Raw genomic sequence first — 19876 nt, forward strand, 5'->3', positions numbered from 1 at the left:
AGGCCCTGGGGACCAGGATACGGGAAACACTGGGCACACTCTTAATTATGCAAGTTTTAGCATCATAGTTGTCTTGAAGGGGGAAATTAGCTGTACAGACCAAAGCCATGTTTTTTTGTTCCAGGATGTAAACATGCTTATTTCTGCTATGATGTTTGGCTTTTTAATTCAGGGGCCTAATGGGATTGACTCGCTTTTGGGGTCAGCCTCAAGTGGCCGTTCAAAGAACTGCAGTTTTTGGCACATCTGCAACGGCTTTATTTTTCAGTCCTTGAGCAGAGCTTACCACTTGGTCCTCCAAGTCCTAGCGGACATAAACCAGATGATTCAACAAAGTTCCTCCAGAGCCACACAAGAAGTTATACAACCGTTTTTATGGGCTGAATAGATAACTCCAAGACTTATATAAGTGTAAAATCAGCAGAGTGACTCTTAAGGTATTGAGGCTTCTGTACTGCAAGCAGATAATAGGTCTGAGGGTATGCTTACGAAATTTTTAAAGGTAATAAATAATAAAATAAGAGGACCTCATCAAAAAAGAATAAATTCCCTACACGTTTTACTTTTCACCACAGTCAGTACAAAAGTCTGTCTGCTTACTTTTCCATGCATGAGGAGGCGGATGGTGAGGGTGACATTGAGACCACCCTCTGACTGGACTTTGGTGGGCTCCATGCTGTGGGGGAGGTGAGACCAAAGCACCGTCCTGGAGTGGGATGTCCTCAGAAGGAGAAGGAGTGGGGTGGTATTCCAGCCAGCCAGTCACCTGCAAACACAACATCATACAAAAATACATTTTTACATTATTAAATTGTGTACGTTCCTATCAGACAGAGCATAAATATTAGATGATACCCTCTTTGAAATTAAGGTTCCAGAAGGTTCTTCCTAAAGGGCTAAGGGTCTATCCAGAACCATTTGTTTCTGAAAACGACTTTTTAAAGTAGAGGTTCATCAAGGGTCCTTCGTAAGACTAAAGGTTCCTTTAAGAACCCTTTTCATCCAAAGAACCCATTTTAGAAGAAAGAGTTGTTTGAAGATTGTTGAAATTCTTGAAGAACTCTTTTGTTAAGGCTTTGCCAGTGGGCTCTTTGTGCCATAGTATAGAAAGGTTGTTGGCAAAACCCTCTGGTTGGGTTCTAGATAAAATCCTTGTAATACAAAAATGGTTCTAGATAAGAACCATGTAATATAAAAAGGATCTCAGTAGGACCCCCAGATTGCTTTCTAGATAAAACCCTTGGAATATGAAAAAGTTCTCAGAAGAAGTCCTTGGGTGGGTTTTATATAAAACCCTTGAAATATAGAAAAGTTCTTGGCAGAACCTCCTGGTTGGTTTCTAAATAAAACCCTTGTAGTATAAAAAGATTCTCAGTAGCACTCACTGGCTGGGTTCTACATCAAACCCTTGGAATATATAGAGGTTCTCAGTAGAACTCACAGGGTGGGTTCTAGTTAAAATCCTTGAAATGGGTTTTCAGTCAAACCTCCTCGGTGTGCTCTAGATAAAACCCTTGTAATATAAAAGGTTCTTTATAGAACCCCCTGGGTGGATTCTTGTTAGCACCTTTAGAACATAGAAAGGTTCTGAATAGAACCCTTAGAGGGGGTTATGTGTGAAACAATTACAACATAGAGAGGTTCTCGGTGAAACCTCTCATAGGGGGTTCTGGATGAAACCTTTCACAGATGGTGCTAGGTATAATCCTTTATTTAGTTTTTTTGAGGGGCGACCCAGGTGGAACCACAAGGAACCAATGGGGACAGACCAAAGAACCCTATATGTTTCTAGTTAGCACTTTTATTTCTAAGAGTGTACAAACTTCTGTTCAGTCGTGTTACCTTACAAGTCACCACACACCTCATGCTGCAGATGATAACTTAGACAAAAATGTGGGCTAAAAATAAAACACTAGTTTAGTCTGCAAATACAGCACAGCTAGACATCACTTTTATGAGGTCCCTGCACAATATTTGCTCCATGAATGCTGCATAATTTTGAAGAGAAGATCAGGAGATAACCATGTGTAATTAGATTTGCCTCCCCTGGGTCTATGTGATTCTCAAATGTTTTGTTTTTAATTGGACACCACAGTTCATATCACAAGAGGGGGCACTTCAGCCAACCTAAATATTTAATGGTAAATGTACAGCTACTTTGGGGATGCTAAAGTGGTTTACAAATCATAACACTGACCACTATAAGATCAAAACTGTTTGCTTTTCTCAAAGGACTGTGCCAGAAGATAAAACTCGACTAAACTTCTGAAAATTAATTTCTCGCTGTAATAATGTTCACTTGACAGTGCAGCATGATGACTTGCAGATTCCTTAGTGGCAAAGGTTTAAACAGTGAAAGGCTTTTTTCTGTGAGTCAGACATTAAAGTTTTTCCCCAGTGCCCTCATTACAGTGAGTCAAATTACTTTGCCCCTCTTTGCCTTTGCTACTAAGGCAAAGGCAAACAGGACAGTCTGTATGCATGGACGGCTGTGCCAAAAAGTGAAACTTACTTTTTGTCTAGAATAAGTTATATAAGAAATTACCTATTGTTCTGTTCGTTGTAATGTGCATGTATCTTGCCAAGCCGATATTATGTATATCACAGAGAATCCACGGAAGACTGAATAAAGAAAGTTTCTGTATGGTTGCCAAGAGACCGTTATGTTAGCATAACGGCTTTTTCATGCCTCTGCCTAACCCCACAATGTTTTAAAAATTATTAATCATGATAGGGACAGCAATTATTAAAAAAGGATCCATGGCCCTCTGTGAAAGTGGTTGGTGTAATCCAAATTATAATCAATTCATGCAATGATTCAAAAATAGAATTATATCTGCTTCATATCAAAAACTGATGACAAACAAACATTCTAAACTAAATATTTACAAGAAAAATAGAAATTAAAGTTTAACAAAAATTTCAGATGATGATTTGCAAGATGTGTGGAAAACCCATCAGACATCCACCAGTTCACAGATATGGAGGGAATTCTCATTTTTTAATTACGCACAAGGTCAAAAGTACATTTAAAAGTATTAATGTGCCAATGCTGAGGAAAAGCCCCAAAATCTTTGGTTGGTTCAAGAGTTTTATTCCATGTTGGAGACAGTGTGGAGAAACGGATGCCGACCACTCAAACAAATTTTGGAAATGCCACAAAAGATTGAAGTGTTGGAAAATTATACAAGACACTATAGATAAGATACTGGGATATGATGTCCCTATGAGCTACATGGCACTGTACCTTTGTAATTTTAAGAGTGTAAGAATGATGGGTAGCTACAGGGATAGGTAACAGTGAATGGGGATAGCGGTGGAAATCCACACAATAGAAGAACTGACACATCGCCTGACACTACAAGAAACACAGCTAGAGGAAAAGTGGGAGAAATGGACATTATTCAGATTAACTGCTGAAAATGAAACTCCCAAACATTGCTCTTTTTCTTTTCATATGCATGTAAATGTTGAAACTATCAATAAAAACGTAAATGAGAAAATAGGATCCAAGTGGATAGTAAAATAATGAATGAATGAATGAAACCTTTATTGCCCCAAGAAGCACAAGGAGCATAAAAAGACATCAACGACCACACATGACAGCGCATAATATAACATAAAACATAAGCATCATAAAATACATAATGAAAAGCATCATCAAAACTCATCTGGGAAATTCAGGATATAAGGTGTAGCAATGAAGTGCTAAATCCACCATGTGATCAGCTTGTTAAGCAGCTGAATGCTGCTAGAACAAAGGATGCGATGCCTCTGATGTGAGTCTACATACTGGACATGCTGTACTTTTGTCCTGAAGATATAAGTACATATTCAGGCCATAGAGGGTGCAGTGGGTCTGCCATGATCTTGTGAGCCAAACTCATGGTAAAACAGTCTGGCATGAAAGTAATACTGTGTACTGATTCACCTGTTATCTAAGAAAATCTCAGGCAGATCCCCAAATTTGTTATTGTTGAATTTGTCGATTCCACAATGCTGTTTTACTGTGAAACTCCAGCAGTGTTTCATGGACTAAAAAACTAAACCCAGCCTTCAGTCAATGTGAGGGTGGGTAGATAAAGACTGAATTGTCGTTTTTGGGAGACCTATCCCTTTAAAGACAGATCACAGATCAAGATTTTGGTATAGCGTCTATACCTTATTCTGTTTCAATTTGGAGCCCGACAAGGGATGTTCAGGGACTGTGTCGCTAATAAAAACAGGCAACGTGAGGTTAGAGGTACGCTTCAGTGCACCTCTGCCCCACACAGTTAATCTAATATGTTATTCTGTTTTTAATTCAGTTATTGAGATATCAAACAAGAGACAAGTAGTTAAAAAACTTCTAAACCACAATGAATGAGAATATATAATAATTTAATAACCGTGTAAGACACAAATATAACTTTATATCCCAAAAGAACCAAGAACTCAGGCCACAGAGGAGAGGAAGTGGGGGAGCTTTAGGGTGAAGAGTGTGAAAAGTCAAATTCATGATCAAGGGAAGTGTAGATGGAGGTTAGAATTTTATTTTATTTTTGTTTTTTGTCTCTTTTTTCCTGTTTAGTAAGTGAATTGCATTCTGTTCAAATGTGTAGACACACCGATCTTATTATTTTGGGTGTTATCCTGAGTGTATGGGTTTAAGTGTTTTTTATTTGTACTTTTATTTTTGGTTATTTCACTTTATTTCAAGCAGTGAAGATTGTGAAAATGTATCTTCTTCTAGAAGACAAGTTCAAGACATTCATGCTAGAACCTGTGGTCAGCCTCACGTACTCTTTTCTATGTCATTTACAAAAAGGGATACACAGTTGATAGATACGTATGAAACTAATATTGTTTGTAGTGACGCTGTGGTTTGTTGATTTGTTAACAAAATATAACATGCCTGACATAATTTTATATGTGGACAATCTGGAAAATGATGTACAATCTAGAGATACAATTTGCAAAACAACAATGATTGCAAATAAAAACAATGGAAAACATTATTTTATTGATACTTGCATTTATTTCAAATTTTCTAAACAATTTCAATAGGCAACTGAACAATAAATGATGAATAAAATACATAGAAAAAATACATTCTGTCATCAACACAAGTATAATAAAAATCAAATCATTTTGTAAATGATAAATTTGGTGTATCTTATATAATAATACAGAGAAATACACTCATTTTGTCATTGCTACAGCATTAGCAAGCATAGTAATAATATATTGGAATACTAAAAAATAAACATTCCAAAGGTACATAGAAATAAAAAATCTAACCAATCAGTAGTGTCCAATCCAAGTGACTTTAACTCCTTCAATCCAGGTGACTTTAGGAGGTCTGCTAAACCTGTCTGAACCAGTCAAGTTTTCTGTTTTTTCTTGTGTTTGATTTGTCAAAACTGTGTCATCACCCCCTTTATATTCTGCAATAGACCTCGCCAAAGTCTTAAAAACAGTTCCCATCCCAAGGGTCTGAAACTTTGTGATGCTGACCGGTTGACTCCCCTCTGTTCTGTCCAAGATAATCAAACTCTTCATTGACTACAAAATGTATTCCCGCTTCTTTTAGGCATGACTTGGCACTTCTAGAAGCAGGTCTGTTTTAGTATCATCATTAGAATGGAATCTGACATTGAGACTGCCCAGATCCTTGATCTACCACAGCCCTATCATGTATGACAGACCTAGCTCCCTCTTTTGTCCTGTCCTGTTCAGTGTCACAGTTACCGGCCATATCACACCCCGCCCTTTGTTCGCTGATCACAATAGGGGTGCTGTGAATGGCACAAGAATCAGAGTGATTTGCCATATCACACCCAGTAGGGATGTTGTGGATGGTTAGTGAACTAGAGTTACCTGCACGATCATACTCATCCCTACTGTGTATGACACTTGAGGCACTGGTGGCTTCACTGTTCTTATCTACACTATCAGGCTTTATAGCAGCAGCAGCACGACGTTTAAACATCGGTTCCACCTTTCTTCCCAGTAACAGGATTCTTTTATATTGTATGTTCGACCAATGCTGCAAGAAGGAATAATTACCTCCCACCAGACCTTTCCATTGAATCATATTGCTCACTCTTAGCCATCCATGCATCCAATGCGTCACTGACGACATCATCATCATCCAAATCATTAATGCCAGCGGCTGAGCGGGACCCGTGCCTACGTTTGAAAAATTTTTTTGAAGGGGCCATGCCAGCCTAAAAGTTAGGAAAATGGCTTCATTAATATACAAATAACACAGTCAGCTTGCAGTGTCTCCTCAAAACTTTTTTCATTTCAGCCCTAATCACTTTCAGAGAAAGCAGTCTTTCACACCTGTGGTTATTGCAGACCTTAAAAGGACAAACATACTGAGTTTAATTATAATAAGTAGTTGTATTAATTATCAGATAGAATTTACCATCACTATGTATGTTACCCACTGTTTGATTGGTGATTGAGCTGTTATTCTGCACAGATAATTCCGTACATCTGGTAGATGGTTCTGTCAGAAAAAAGCAATACTATCAACCAAAGGAAAAAGCATAATTGATTAAAACATCAATAAAAGTATTATATTTAAATTATAAAGTATTATACTAACCTTTGGTATTGGTGTGAGGAACGTTACATATCTACCAGGTTTTTACAACAGCTGCAGACACCTGGGGGATAAAATTTTTAAGAACATTGATAAAAATACAGTTTTACTAAAGTAGGATTATCAGAAAAAAACACTAAACAATAAAATACGTTTATTCAAGTGTGTTATTAGTAAACTTAGTATAGTATACTTTCAGTTTACTTTGTATGTACTCATCAGAGGTATACTTGATAAAATTACACTTAAACATAATTGGCTTAGACTGAAAAGCCAAAGTATATTTGACTTATACTTGTACTTAATCCTTCTATCAAGATATACTTATAAATATTGTCTGTATATTTCAAAACTAAAACCAATACATTAATAGTATACTTTAAAAGTGCAAAAATATATAAATAGTAAATAATAAGAATGATGTTCTCTTACATCTTTCAAACGAGTCATTTGCTGAGTATAATTGAAAATGTACTTTTATAAACTAAAAAGTGGGAAGTATATAACTGGTGACCTAGTAAACAGTATACACATAAGTTTTATTTTGTATTTGTTTTATTTTGGTATGTCTTCCCATCTGTGTCTTTGTTTACTTCCTGTCTTTGTCTGTTTTCCCGCTCTCATTGATCACTGATTAAATCACTTAAATGCACTAAATAAATTAACTTGAAGTATACTTCTTTCTTTGTAAGGTAAAGAAGAGTATGAGGCCACTAGAATACTCACCTTGATGATACGCCTTTGGGATGCTGTTCAGAAAATAGCCGGTCAAAAAAAATGGGAAAAATGTGTGAAAAGACAACAAAATACTCTGAATGATACGTCAGTTTTTACAGGTGACCCCGATCTCTAAGGAACCTTTCACCAGTGGAAAAAAGAAGGGTTAAATGAATGAACACAGCTTATATGTTAGATGTTAACAGGCAAACCCACCCCTCACACAAACACCCACTAATAAACACACCTACAAGGTGGACTGTGAGTCAGAAGGTGGAGGGGAGGGTGGATGGCTGTCCTCCATGCACTGACATGCTGCTGTCTTTCAGTAAAGAAGTTGTGTATCCATCTTATGAGGGGAGGATTTGTATCCATGCTACCCAGCTTCACTGTCAGTAGATCTACCTGGACAGCAGACAATTGCACAAGTCCCTCCAATCCGAGTCCCAAGCAAGTATCAAGTAAATTTAATTTTTTTATAATTTTATCTATTCTTACATTACATGTTTGATCATTTAGACCAAGGTAGATGGGGAAAGGCTACATTCCAATAAAGATGTGACATGTTTCAAACAAACTTGTAGTTTTTGTATCCAAAGTTGACCACTTTTGGGACACTCGCCGTTGCCATGATTCCTGCTGAAGGGGGGAGACTAACAGTAGTCAGGTCTGTTGTCCTGGGCCCAGATTGGAGGGTGCAGGGGGTGCCAGGACCATAGATAAAGAAACTATATACTTCTATTTCTATATCTATGGGTGGGACCTCATTAAATTATGGAGTAATTATTAAAAATATTTCAAAACAGGCCTATTTGTGGAAAAAAAATCTAATATTTGAGTAATCATAATAGCTTCCCCCCCTAGTTGTTCTTAATATAGTGAAGACCCCCCCCCCCCAAAACACACACAAATGGTTTGGCCATCAAACTTTGACATTGTCTTTTTTTTGTTCAGTATGCTCTATGTGCGGTCGGTAGAAGTCCAATGCACAGAGAAGAAAATAAAAGAGAAGAAGAGAAGAAGAAAATAGAGGCTTTAGAGATTTATTAAATATTTTTTAAAAAGGTGATGACCATAAAGTCATGTTTTTGACGGGAACAGCTGACTGACTGTCAGAGAGGAGGCAGAGAGAGGAGGAGAGCAGAGCGCTGCGGTCAGGTGAAGGAGGGGCTCATTGCACCGTGGTGAAGCGGGCGCGCGCGGGGGGAGGAGAGAGAGGAGAGAGCAGCAGTCAGGTGAAAGAGTGATGCGGGAGGGGCTCGTTTGTCGTGTCTCAAGTCGAGGGGAGTCATCAATCTTGTCTCAAATCGAGGGGAGTTATCTTGTCTCAAGTCGAGTCGAGTCTCGAGTCTCTGACCCTCCAAGTCCAAGTCGAGTTGCAAGTCGTCAAATTTGCGACTCGAGTCGACTCGAGTCCGAGTCTCTATGACTCGAGTCCAATTGTCTGCTGGACAGTGTTGCAGGCAGATGGGAAATCAGCAAACAGTATGCACACATAAGATGATGGGCCTTTAAGGTTTTTGTCTAGTTGATTCAGAGGAGTTACTGTTCCTCCACACCCCTCTTTGTTCTTTGAGTTAAAGATAACTCCAGTCTAAAATTGTGTGGTCTGAAATAGTTTAATTCATAGGGATTTGTGTCTTTAGGTAGTGGGATTATTTTCCATCACCTTTTTTGATTTTTTTTTTTCTTTTTATGATTCCAGTGATGCTTGAAAAAGTTTAGTAAATACAGAGCCTAGCTAACTGCTCAGAACACTTCTGTAGAGTATTCCCATCCATTCAATCAGAACCCATGGATTTCCTAGTGTTTATCTGGGAGAAGGTCAGCATGATATCAATCCATCAATAAAACTGTTTGTATAACACCTTTCATACAGGCTAGTGCAATTTAAAGTACTTAACAGATGACTGACAAACCCGTAATAAGGCAGAACAAATGTAGACTGTAATACAAATAAAAACTGCACAAAATAGAGTAAAAGGAAAAAACAAAGGCTAAAAATTATAAGGATTACGTACAATGAAATACATTTAAATGCAATGATAATAATAATAAAATAGTTAAATAAAACTTACACAGAACAGATTAAGAAGGCAAAAAAGAAATTAAACAAAAATCAATAACAGATTAAAACAGTTCTGATAATCATAAAATGACAAAGTTAAATAAAATCAAGCAAATTCTAATTGTAATTATACAACATAAACACACTAAAATACCTGAATAAAATAAAGTTAAAATGTCTATATCCATTCTTAAAATGAAGAGGTGGGTTTTAAGTTTGCCTTTAAAGATTTCAGCACTTCCAGCTGCCCTCAGATCCTCAGGTGGACTGTTCCAGAGCACGCAAGCTAAAAGTTTCTTTACCAAAGATTTTAGTTCTGCACTTTGAAACAACTAACAGACTTGACACTGAGGACCTGAGGGGCCACGCTGACTCATACAATGAGAGCATGTGAGACAAATATGCTAATAACATCAGCAAACTGTTGTTGGTTTATTTTCACTACATAAATCATACTCATTCCACAGCCCCCAAGTGGCTCTATGCCCAACTAGGGGGTCCCGCCCCACAGTTTGACAACCAGTGATTTATAGTGTAAAGCTTCCATGAATGGCTTTATAATGCTCACAGCTCATTAGAAAGGTTGCATATCACACTGCACATGAAAATATTTTGCCAATAACTCAAAATCGTTGTGATTTATGAAGTGAGCATGTTCATGCTAGACATTTTCAGTTTGGTTGCAGCACTGCTGAACTTTTCTTAGAACAGAAGTTGCATTTACTCAAAGGTCCAGTGTTTAAGACTTACGGGGATCTATTGGTAGGCTGTCAGATTTAGTGGCATCTAGTGTGACTGCAGATTAAAAAATAGATATGTCTGGAGCCACAGATTTTTTCATGGAGGCTTTTCTTTTCTTTTATTTGATATCCACAGCAAGTGAGACTTAAGACTAGCCAACAGCAAAATTTAGAGGAAAAGACGCTAAGCTGTAGACGCAGGATGTGACACACATTTTAGTGTATAGGCTACACATTTTTACAATTGGAGAATGTAAGAATGTGACGTCATGATAATTGACCCCTGGTATAGAAGAACATACTATGGCGACAAAACTCTCAAAAAGCTGAATCTAAAGCTACTGTTTGGTTTGTCCATTCTGGGCTACTGTTGAAACATGACGGTGCAACATGGCAGCCTCCATGGAAGAGGACCTGTCCCCTCTGTTTCTATAAAGGGCTCATTCTAAGGTAATGAAAACACAACAGCTCTTATTTTCAGGTGGCTATAAACTAATGAAAACACACTTGTGAATTCTATTTTGACAATAGATTCCCTTATATCTTACACATTGGAACATTAAATAGAAATTTCTTAAGTTATATTTTTTCTCTGCTGTTATCTCCTGCGCCATGTGAAAAAGAAAGTGAATTTGCCCTTTTTTAAACCCAGAGTGGCTTTGAACTGCTCCCTTTGGTCACAAATGTTCTCTAACCATTTGGCTATTGTCATTTCACAAAGACAGCATGATCCAAATGTTAATTTCAAGTCATCAGCAGATGCTCTACCTGCTGTCCTCCTCCACCCTGCTGACTTCCTGCCATTATCACTGCACACGCACATCCTTACTGTTTAATTTTCTTAAGATACCAGACAGCTCCTGTGAATTCTCACTAAAACTGGACTGTTCTGATATTTTTGGTGGCTTGTTTAGCTACAGATTCACGTCCGCAAGCAAATTCTAATTTTCTGCCAGACACAACCTCAGGCTATTGTTTGTTTTTGTGCTCATACAAAGAAAAAGTCACCCCCTCTGTATCTCAAAATATATACTTCAGGCAATGTTTGCACTTGAATATTTTTTCCTTTAATGAGACATTTGTAGTAGTAGTTGTGGTTGTAAAGCTGCTCTTATGAAAAAAGAAGAAAAAGGATTTAATATTTTGGTAAAACAGCGCCCCCTAAGATGGTATAACAGTCCTGGATAAAACAATCATTCGACTGTGCTGCAGGCTGGTGGGGAGCCAGGTGGAGCTGGCTGTAAAATTACTTAATTATCAGCTGAATATGACCACTTTCATCCTGCTGCCAAACTGCAAATGGGAAATGTAGCCAGCTATGATACAACACAGCAGGTTGGAAATATAACAACTATCTAAGTAAGCTAACAGGTGTGACAGCTAACTTTTTGTGCTAGCTAGCACCAATGGACTTCGGCGAAAAACAACTTCAGCAACAACAGTGGGACACTAACCAGTGCAAACATGGATATTAACCAGCTGGCCTCCACAAAGAACCAGAAAATGACCTTCATTCATTTTTTTATTTTCTCATATTTTACTCTGTGTAAGAATTTTATGAGGGATGCAACAATGGACCAGCCAGAGACTGGAAATGACCAGTTGCCTGCGTGACAGGCCCTGACCGGTGACCTGGGGTCAGCGCCACATATCCTATTCTGGTCACATTTGCACACATGCTCTGCACAATGGTCCCTCCATGCGCACAGCAGACACTGAGGTTAATGTCACACCCACCACAACGCTGATCACAGACACACAAACACATGCTTGCATAAAGACAGTCAGTTTTAGCGAGACACTCCAAGAACAGGATAAAGATAAGACAGACAGTCTACAATAAGACAGGGCAGCTGTCAAACAGCGGCAAACTTTCTAGCCCTTCATGCTAATGTTAGCCAGCAGCAGACTGCTGTTCACAGACTAACAGTTCAAATCTCACCTCCTATTCTGGTTGAAGAAAAAACAACCTGTGTTGATGTGTCTCCTCAAACATTTTCTCATACAGACTCCTTTAACTTCTGCTTGTTTTTCTCACAGCAAAGATTTACTACAGCAAACTGTTGCACCACATCAGTGTCTTGTTTGTTTACACCTGCGACCTCATGAGATCAAGTGAAATCACATCCAGCAAAATCTCACAAGATTGTGTTCCCTCTAGTACATAATCTTAATATAATAAGGCCTGGCTCTAATCTTGAGCACTTTTGGAGAAAATGTATAAGTTATTTAATTGTCAGTGTTTTATTATGAAAACACGATTTAGTTTTACAGGACAAGTTGCAAAAATGCTGTCAATCATAGTTCTTAGAAAGACTGAAAATCGGACTTGGCTAAAATCTTAATCAGCAGGTCAGACTCTTTAAAAATCAGAATCAGCCAAGAAAATTAGAATCGGTGCAGCTCAGGCTTCAAAAGTTGCAAGCTGCAAAATCACTCCTGCACACTGTCTAACTTGTAATTTAACATTTATTTGTGATATTTCAGACCTAGACCTTCATCAGGCAAGGTCAGCAACGGTTTGATGAAGGTCTAGTACAGAAATGTGACATATAAATGTTATATTGCAAGTTAGATTGTGTGGTTTGCAACTTTTTGTCTACTTGCCCCTCTCCTACACACCTGTCTCATCTAATAGATGTGTGAAATGTTACTTTGTTCTAAATCAAAAGACTTCACAAACATACTTTTTATAGATGTTTGCTGAAGAATTTTAATAAATGCTTTGTTATAATCTGTCAATTTAGATATTATAGCTGATATTTATCTGATAATATACATTGATATCAGTATAGAGAGATATAGCTGTGATAAGCCAATACTGGCTGAGAATTTATCGGTCAAGATATTTATTGTGCATCATTTCTTGTGACCAACAGTTACATATATACCCATACTGAGGATAACGTAAGGCTGCATCACATAAAATCTGCCTTTATGTGGAGGTGTGGGCCCACTTAGTCGTGCTTTTGAACACCACTGCTGTGAAACAATAAGAAAATAACATTTTATTTCTCTGATTCTCTGCTTCGTTCTCATTAACGCCACTCGCTGTCTTCATTGACTCTCTATGTCTCTTGTTTGTTGGACTGAGCAGAGAGGGGCTTTCAATGGTTGGTACAAACAGTGTTACATATTCTATTAATAAAAGTATCCCAATCACTAAAGGAGTGCTGCTGTAGGCTATTTTGTATGCCAGACATATTGATAAGTGAGGTCTGTAAGACATGTATTTGGTACATGCACTGATTCTCACACAGATTTTAATGTGATGGTAGGATTTAAATGTTCTGTGGATTATTATGGCACAGCTGTATGTTACTATTACCATTCAATGATTACACCTTTTCATACTTGAATATGCTTTGTATCCAGTTTTTCTGAGCTCATGAAAATTTAACTTTTGATAGATTATCTTTCTCACATGACAGACACACTACAAACATGTAGAATATTATGCATTGCTGTAGATTAAACTATAATACATGATATATATTATATATATTACCATAATAATACAGGTATAACATAATGCAAGGTTAGGTTTATAGGCAGCATTTTATGTATATTTCTGTATATTTGTATTTGCTCTATTTGTGTTTTTTGTTATTTCTAATTAATAAAAATCAAAATGAAAGCTTAGTACTGTTTCATTGCCCTGATGGTGTTTTGAATAATAACAATTATTTTTAAACATAAATATCCTGCCTCCATTACATAACTTCATGAAGAAGTGTGTCCACTTTTCAGGGATCATTACAATTTTTTTGTTATATATTCTTCATATTATCTTCTGTATAAAGAATATTAGCCCATTTAGCAATATCACAATTTTTCCAACACCAGCCTCAAAAATCCAGTTTCGTTTGGGCTCTATAGTTGTTGAAATTAACTTACTTAAACTTAACTTAAAATATCTACAACAGTAAAATATAACACACAGATTAATGCAATAGTAACCATTTCAAGGCAGAATGAGTACTTTTACTTTTGATACTTTAAGTACATTTTGCTGATAATATTCATATACTTAACTAACTTAAGTGAGGATTTGAATGCATGGCTTACTTGTAGTGGTGTGTTTTTTTTGTGACAGTGGAATCATCAGACGAGGCTTTCTAACACATTTTGCCAGGCTGTTGCTAAAATGATTTTGAGTGTGAAGGTTGATTTAGCTTCCCATCATACAGAACAGATGGCCCCAGTCCTGCCTCTGTGGTTTAAATGGGCCAGAACCACAACCGGCTTTGCCTATCACACATACTGAATCTTAATTTCACCTGATGACATCACACATCCAAGTTGTAACACTGGGTATCTTTTAACATCTCACATCAAACAGCATTTAGGAAATAAGATTTAGGCTTTCTTGTGCCATCTCCTTCTGCCTAGGAAACACATCAACATAGGAGGTACAGTTGTGTTTCAGCTGTATACATGAGTACATTTTCATCTGACTTTTTGTCAGTTCAGAGAATACTTACCACTTACATAGTTAATATTTGGCTGCTCTGTTATCTTATGATCTCCTGCGATGCCAGGATGTGTGCTGGAAGCATTTTTGTGAATTACTTTGCACTGTGGGTGTCCTTGTCTGATTCCTTACAAATTTGACTTTTGGTTTGACACAAATGTAATCAGCCAAAGTGACTGAAATCACTGGCGCATGGACAAGGCAATAATGTATTTAATAAATTTGCTTGATTGATATTTGGCACATGGCAGGGACACACCTGCTGCTAACTTTACTTTTAGTTCAAATTTGTTTGGTTACTGCAAAGTGATAGATGTGGTGTCAAAACAAATTACTCATTAACAAAACTGGCAACTTGTTGCTTGTAGCGAGGCTTTTTGCACCTCCTGGTGATGTTATTTTTTTCAAACCAACTAGCAACACCTAAAGAGCAGTGAAAAATGATGTGCTGACTTGGAAAAATCAGGGAAAAAAAGGGAAAAACACCATCTATTCATATTTGTCCTACTTGCTTTGTTAAAAGGTGGCAGACAGCAGGACGTGTGTAGTATGTGAAGGTGCTAACAAGCTGATGTGTCAGGTAAACATTTGGACTCTGCCCACCAATGGATCTGCTCATTTCACTATGAAGAAAACCTGAACAACTGCTCAGTTGGTCTTGTTGGAAGCATTTGTGTGCATGTTCGCCGTGGACTGCTGTGCAGGGGAGGCTGAAGTCATATCCTGTTTGTTGATTATTGTTTGCTGAATCTTATCGCTGGATTATGTTTATCTTGATATTTAATTTATGTCACAATAAGCCTTTTGCTGTGGCTTCTGCGATGCACCAAACCAATATAATGGTATTTGTGCTTTTTGAAAAATATGTCCTTGTCCTAAAAGAAATAAACAAATACACAACTCGCCCCCTGCAGGACTCCAATGTCCACTTATTTATTGCACCAAGGTGACGTTTTGAGCACAGCTGCTTGTCATGATGAAGAGCAGTTGTGCTCAAGACAAAACGACATTGGAGCCTTGCAGTGCACAATTCATGCATTTCAATATTTGCTCATTTTCAGCTCAGCCCCTGCCCTCTTTGGTCTGGATGTACTTTTATACTCATACTCAGGGCCATGAGAACATGTGTTTTCATATGCTCATGAAGCTTAAAGGAACAATTCAGGAGTAGGAATAGCCATTTTGTGAAAATGGTGACCAATGACATCATCTTTTCTCCACTGGTTGCTTGGCAACTTAGTGCTGATGAAGGAAGCCTCTGCCCCCAGCCAAGAAATAGTCTGTAACATAGCCATCTAGGAATGCACTGATACCATATTTTTTTCAAAACCGAGTACAAGTACAGGTGCTTATCTTTAGGCACTAGCTGATATTGAATACTGATACAAGTACTTAATAATACCATTACAATTCTTACTCTAACTTTACAAACATGTTTTATTTTCATCAGATGTTCCTTACTTTTCTGTTTCCAGCTGTTAGTGTAATCATAGTTACTGTAGATAGTACATTTTTGGATTATTTGTAGGACTACTTTTTTATTACTTACTTGTTTAATTTTGTGTTCTTTATTAAGCATATTAAGTTTACTGTGTACATGATATATTTCAGTATAATAATTACATAACTTTATTATGGAGTTGCAGAACTAAGTTTACTGGTACAAACTGTGTTACATATGATAATTATTTCATTATGATTTACAGCACTTCAACTAGTATTTTAATTACATATTCACATGTGTAGTCTTTAAGTTGCTTGTCCATGTCCCTCTTGTGTAAGAGCTAATTAGTTCCTACCTGTCATTGTTTAGGGAGGACAGGTATGAGTGTGGTACCATGTGCAACACTTTTGTTTACCCTGCTGTGAACCTCAAAGAGTGAATGTACTGTGCTGGCAGGCCATTTTGGTGAAGATTAACAGGAGAATAAAGAAGAGTACACCAAAGCGAAGTTGTAGCAGCTTATTACCAAGAAAAGAGGGTTACAGACCGGTGACAGTGGTGTTTTTTTCTTCAACTTCAGATTAATTAGCCGAGGCATTCAACTTGTTTACACGTGCTGGGACTTATTGGCCAGCAGCTGGCTGTAGTCTACAGGTGGACTCTGTGAGGTTGTTTCAATTTTATATGAACTTACATGAATTTTTACAAACATTTGCCAAAGTAGCTGCGGTCATTAGTGGATGATGTTGAGGACAGCAAGTCTCTTGCTATGATCGCGATCAAAAAAGAGGGTAAATTGGTAAACTTCTTGAACTCTACATTGTGTTGGCTCTTTAGCTACTTTTAAAGCTACTATTTGTGATGTGGTACTGGGTGTGGGTTATCAGAGTAGTTTTATGAGTACAAGTATGAGTATGTGAGGACAGTATCAGACCAATACCCAACGTTGGTATTGGTATAGGCGCATCCCTATAACCACCCTTGAAACTACCAACAGTCACCTTTATACAAAAGAAAACTGACCCTACCACTGATTTGTAATTAAGAGATTTCATTGTAATCATCAGATTGATTTCATTGTGATTAAAATCACAGCATACATAAAATTATACCTTACTAACTTTGATCTGATCGGTATCCATATAATTGAGAGTTTGGATAAAAAGGCCTACATGAAATAAACAACCCCGTCCCTACCATTAATTTGTTATTAACAGATTTCATTCTGGTTAAAATGAAAGCAGCATCACCCTTATGCATTGAATTGTGAGAGGCTATTATTACTTATGTAGTCTGACTCACAGGATTCACACTGTGAGTATGTGAGTATAAGCCTGCCATTGATTGCTTGGTTTCAGCGTCATCCACTAGCTGTGTTTTTAAAGCCCCTAGGAAATAACAACAATGTCCGAGATAGCAACCTATACTCTGAAAATGACAGATTAGCACCTGGGTTGCTAATAGTACAAACCTAAACTAACTAGCAGCTGTTACTTTTTCTTTCGTGGGGATTTAGACATTTCAATGGCTCGCCTCCCCAAGTGCAAATGTTCCCAAAGTTTCCCATGGTGCTATTTTGCAGGGCGTAGCTCTCCTCAAAATGATTGTGATTGGTTTAGAGAAATACAAACCAAGGAGGGCATTCTTTCCTTTATAGCAGAATATCAATGTGTGGAGGCAGACCTTTCTCCTATTACTTATTTGTTTGGAGATGCATCGGAGAGAGGCAGAGAAAAAAGAAAAAAAAGACACCCAGTATTTTTAAAGCTGACATCTGGACACATTTCGGATATTTTAGGAACTTACTAGCTAATAGAGAGCTCTTGAAGGACAGAAGTATGGGCCTGGATGTGTTGACAGCACTGAAGTTTTCATTCATGAACATTTTAGTATCCCAATAAAATTAGTAGCACTCAATGTTTACAGTGACAAGACAAGGCTGGCAGATTCAGGACAAACGCACGGCTGAATAACTGCGTCCTTTTGTCAACTCTGACAAAGACAAAGCTAAAGTTAAAAATTTAATCAGTATTCACTTAGAGAGGTAAGAACTGAGGCTTTACTTTTACACAATTCAATTAACTGAAAACATTGCAGATAATTTATATTAGGAGCAAAGTGAAATTTAAAAATATAATGTTGCCCAAAACTGTCCAACTGCTAGTACACAGATATGACTTTTATCACTCATCTAATTCAGTGTATCAGAAATTCTTTTCAGCAACCATAATGGCTGAGAGGTGAAACAGAGAAATTAGGGCACCTTCTCTAGAATAAATCTAGCAAAGACACACTTAAAGATGGTAGTACTTATTATTATGTGGCCCTTTGGTACTGATGCATTGAGGTATTGACATTCTAATCATAATTCATTTGTTTCTTCTCGACAGAATTTGCTGGTTTCTTCAGAAAAAGGACAGACAGTTGTAACTATTTGTTGTAGCATTTGTTGTCTTTGACAGGTATAGTTTACAGTTGTTAACAATTTTAACAAAAGCACACCAGGGCATCAATGATTTTCTATTCTTTTTTTTTTTTTTTTTTTTTTTTTTTTTTTTTTTTTTTAACTATAAATGTAAACAGAGCAGACAAAAAAATCCCACTGTGGAGTGTGTTAAGGGTAGAAGTAGGATCAAGGGTTGCAAATTGCAAGCACTTTCTTTAATCCATCACTGGTATTATTAATGATCAATTAATCAATTATTAGAAAAATCATCAAAGATTGCTCATACCAAGTAGGGGTGGGGAAATTTGATTCTTGTCGACGGAGCGAAAAAGACGAGGGCAGCGCAGCACGGGGGCAGTCAACAGTGTGCAAACACTAGACAGGGAGATGCACTTCACCTTCTCAATAGGCAGTGGTTGCAATCATGTTTTAATTTAGTGTCTAAATAATTACATTTGCGAGATGAAGGTGAAGAATATTGTGAATACTGTTTACCAGAGACCTTAATTCGTTCATGGAGCGGAGCAGCGATAAGCTGAAACAAACAAGAGTGGCTGAGCAACACACACAGTGGCATTTAACAACTTCAGCCAACTTTGTGGTGAAGAAAATCACTCTACTCAGTCAGTTTCACCATTAAAACTCTGTACCTGCTGTACACGCTGGACATCTTTCATCAAGTCTTTCCTCAGAGCTGATGGGGCAGCAGAGAGGCTTTTATCCACGTAAAGTGTGTATAACACGACACACAGCCGAACACTCTGCCCCCACCTCATTTTGCTTTTATCATACTGCCAGGGGACTGTAAGATTCTTTCAGTTTGATTAATTCATTAATTAATGCTATAAACTCTTTAAAAATACAAAAGGCTGCAGACCATTTAATTGCCAATTATGTTTCATATTTTATTTCGGGGAAACTTTTGCAAGAGACTGAAAATTGCCCCCCCCCTCCCTTTCTATTCGGTCAAAAATAGATTCTGAATCCAATCAGACAAAAAGATTCCACCCCTAAATTTATCATGTGCATCACATTTACTTAAAAACTAGGCTACTTCTTGAGTTTTTTTTAGTCCAACTGGCACCTTATGGCTTAATAGTTGATTTTGATGCATCGAGATGCAGCAAGATGCATCAATAATCTTTTTATCATTGAATCGGTGCCCTCTGAATCGAAACTGAACCGTACGGTACCTAGAGATTCCCACTTCAAATACCAAGCACTACCAAATGCATTTTTTCCCTCCTCAACCAAAGCTTTATTTCTACAGCAACATACTGCATATTCTCTGAGAGCATTACATGGCCTGTTAACCATTTAAAGAGGAAGAGGCCCACTACTAAACATACAAAGTAGAATATCATATAACATGTGGAGCAGGGTCATACAGATCTG

General features: G+C 37.5%; 1 protein-coding gene across 4 annotated transcripts in view; it reads right to left on the minus strand.

The window, feature by feature from the left end:
- pcbp3 (poly(rC) binding protein 3) overlaps positions 1 to 19876 on the minus strand; it is a 134024-nt gene that overhangs the window by 32787 nt on the left and 81361 nt on the right. For all 4 annotated transcript variants that reach the window (XM_084724247.1, XM_084724245.1, XM_084724246.1 and 1 more), the window contains exon 6: positions 601 to 766. In XM_084724247.1, the coding sequence (XP_084580373.1) occupies positions 601 to 675 (75 nt within the window). In that variant the 5' untranslated portion in view covers positions 676 to 766. The remainder of the gene's footprint in view (positions 1 to 600; positions 767 to 19876) is intronic.

Source organism: Lutjanus erythropterus, chromosome 8 (genome assembly GCF_056507025.1).
Source record: "Lutjanus erythropterus isolate fLutEry1 chromosome 8, fLutEry1.hap2, whole genome shotgun sequence".
Taxonomy (NCBI): Eukaryota; Metazoa; Chordata; class Actinopteri; order Lutjaniformes; family Lutjanidae; genus Lutjanus; species Lutjanus erythropterus.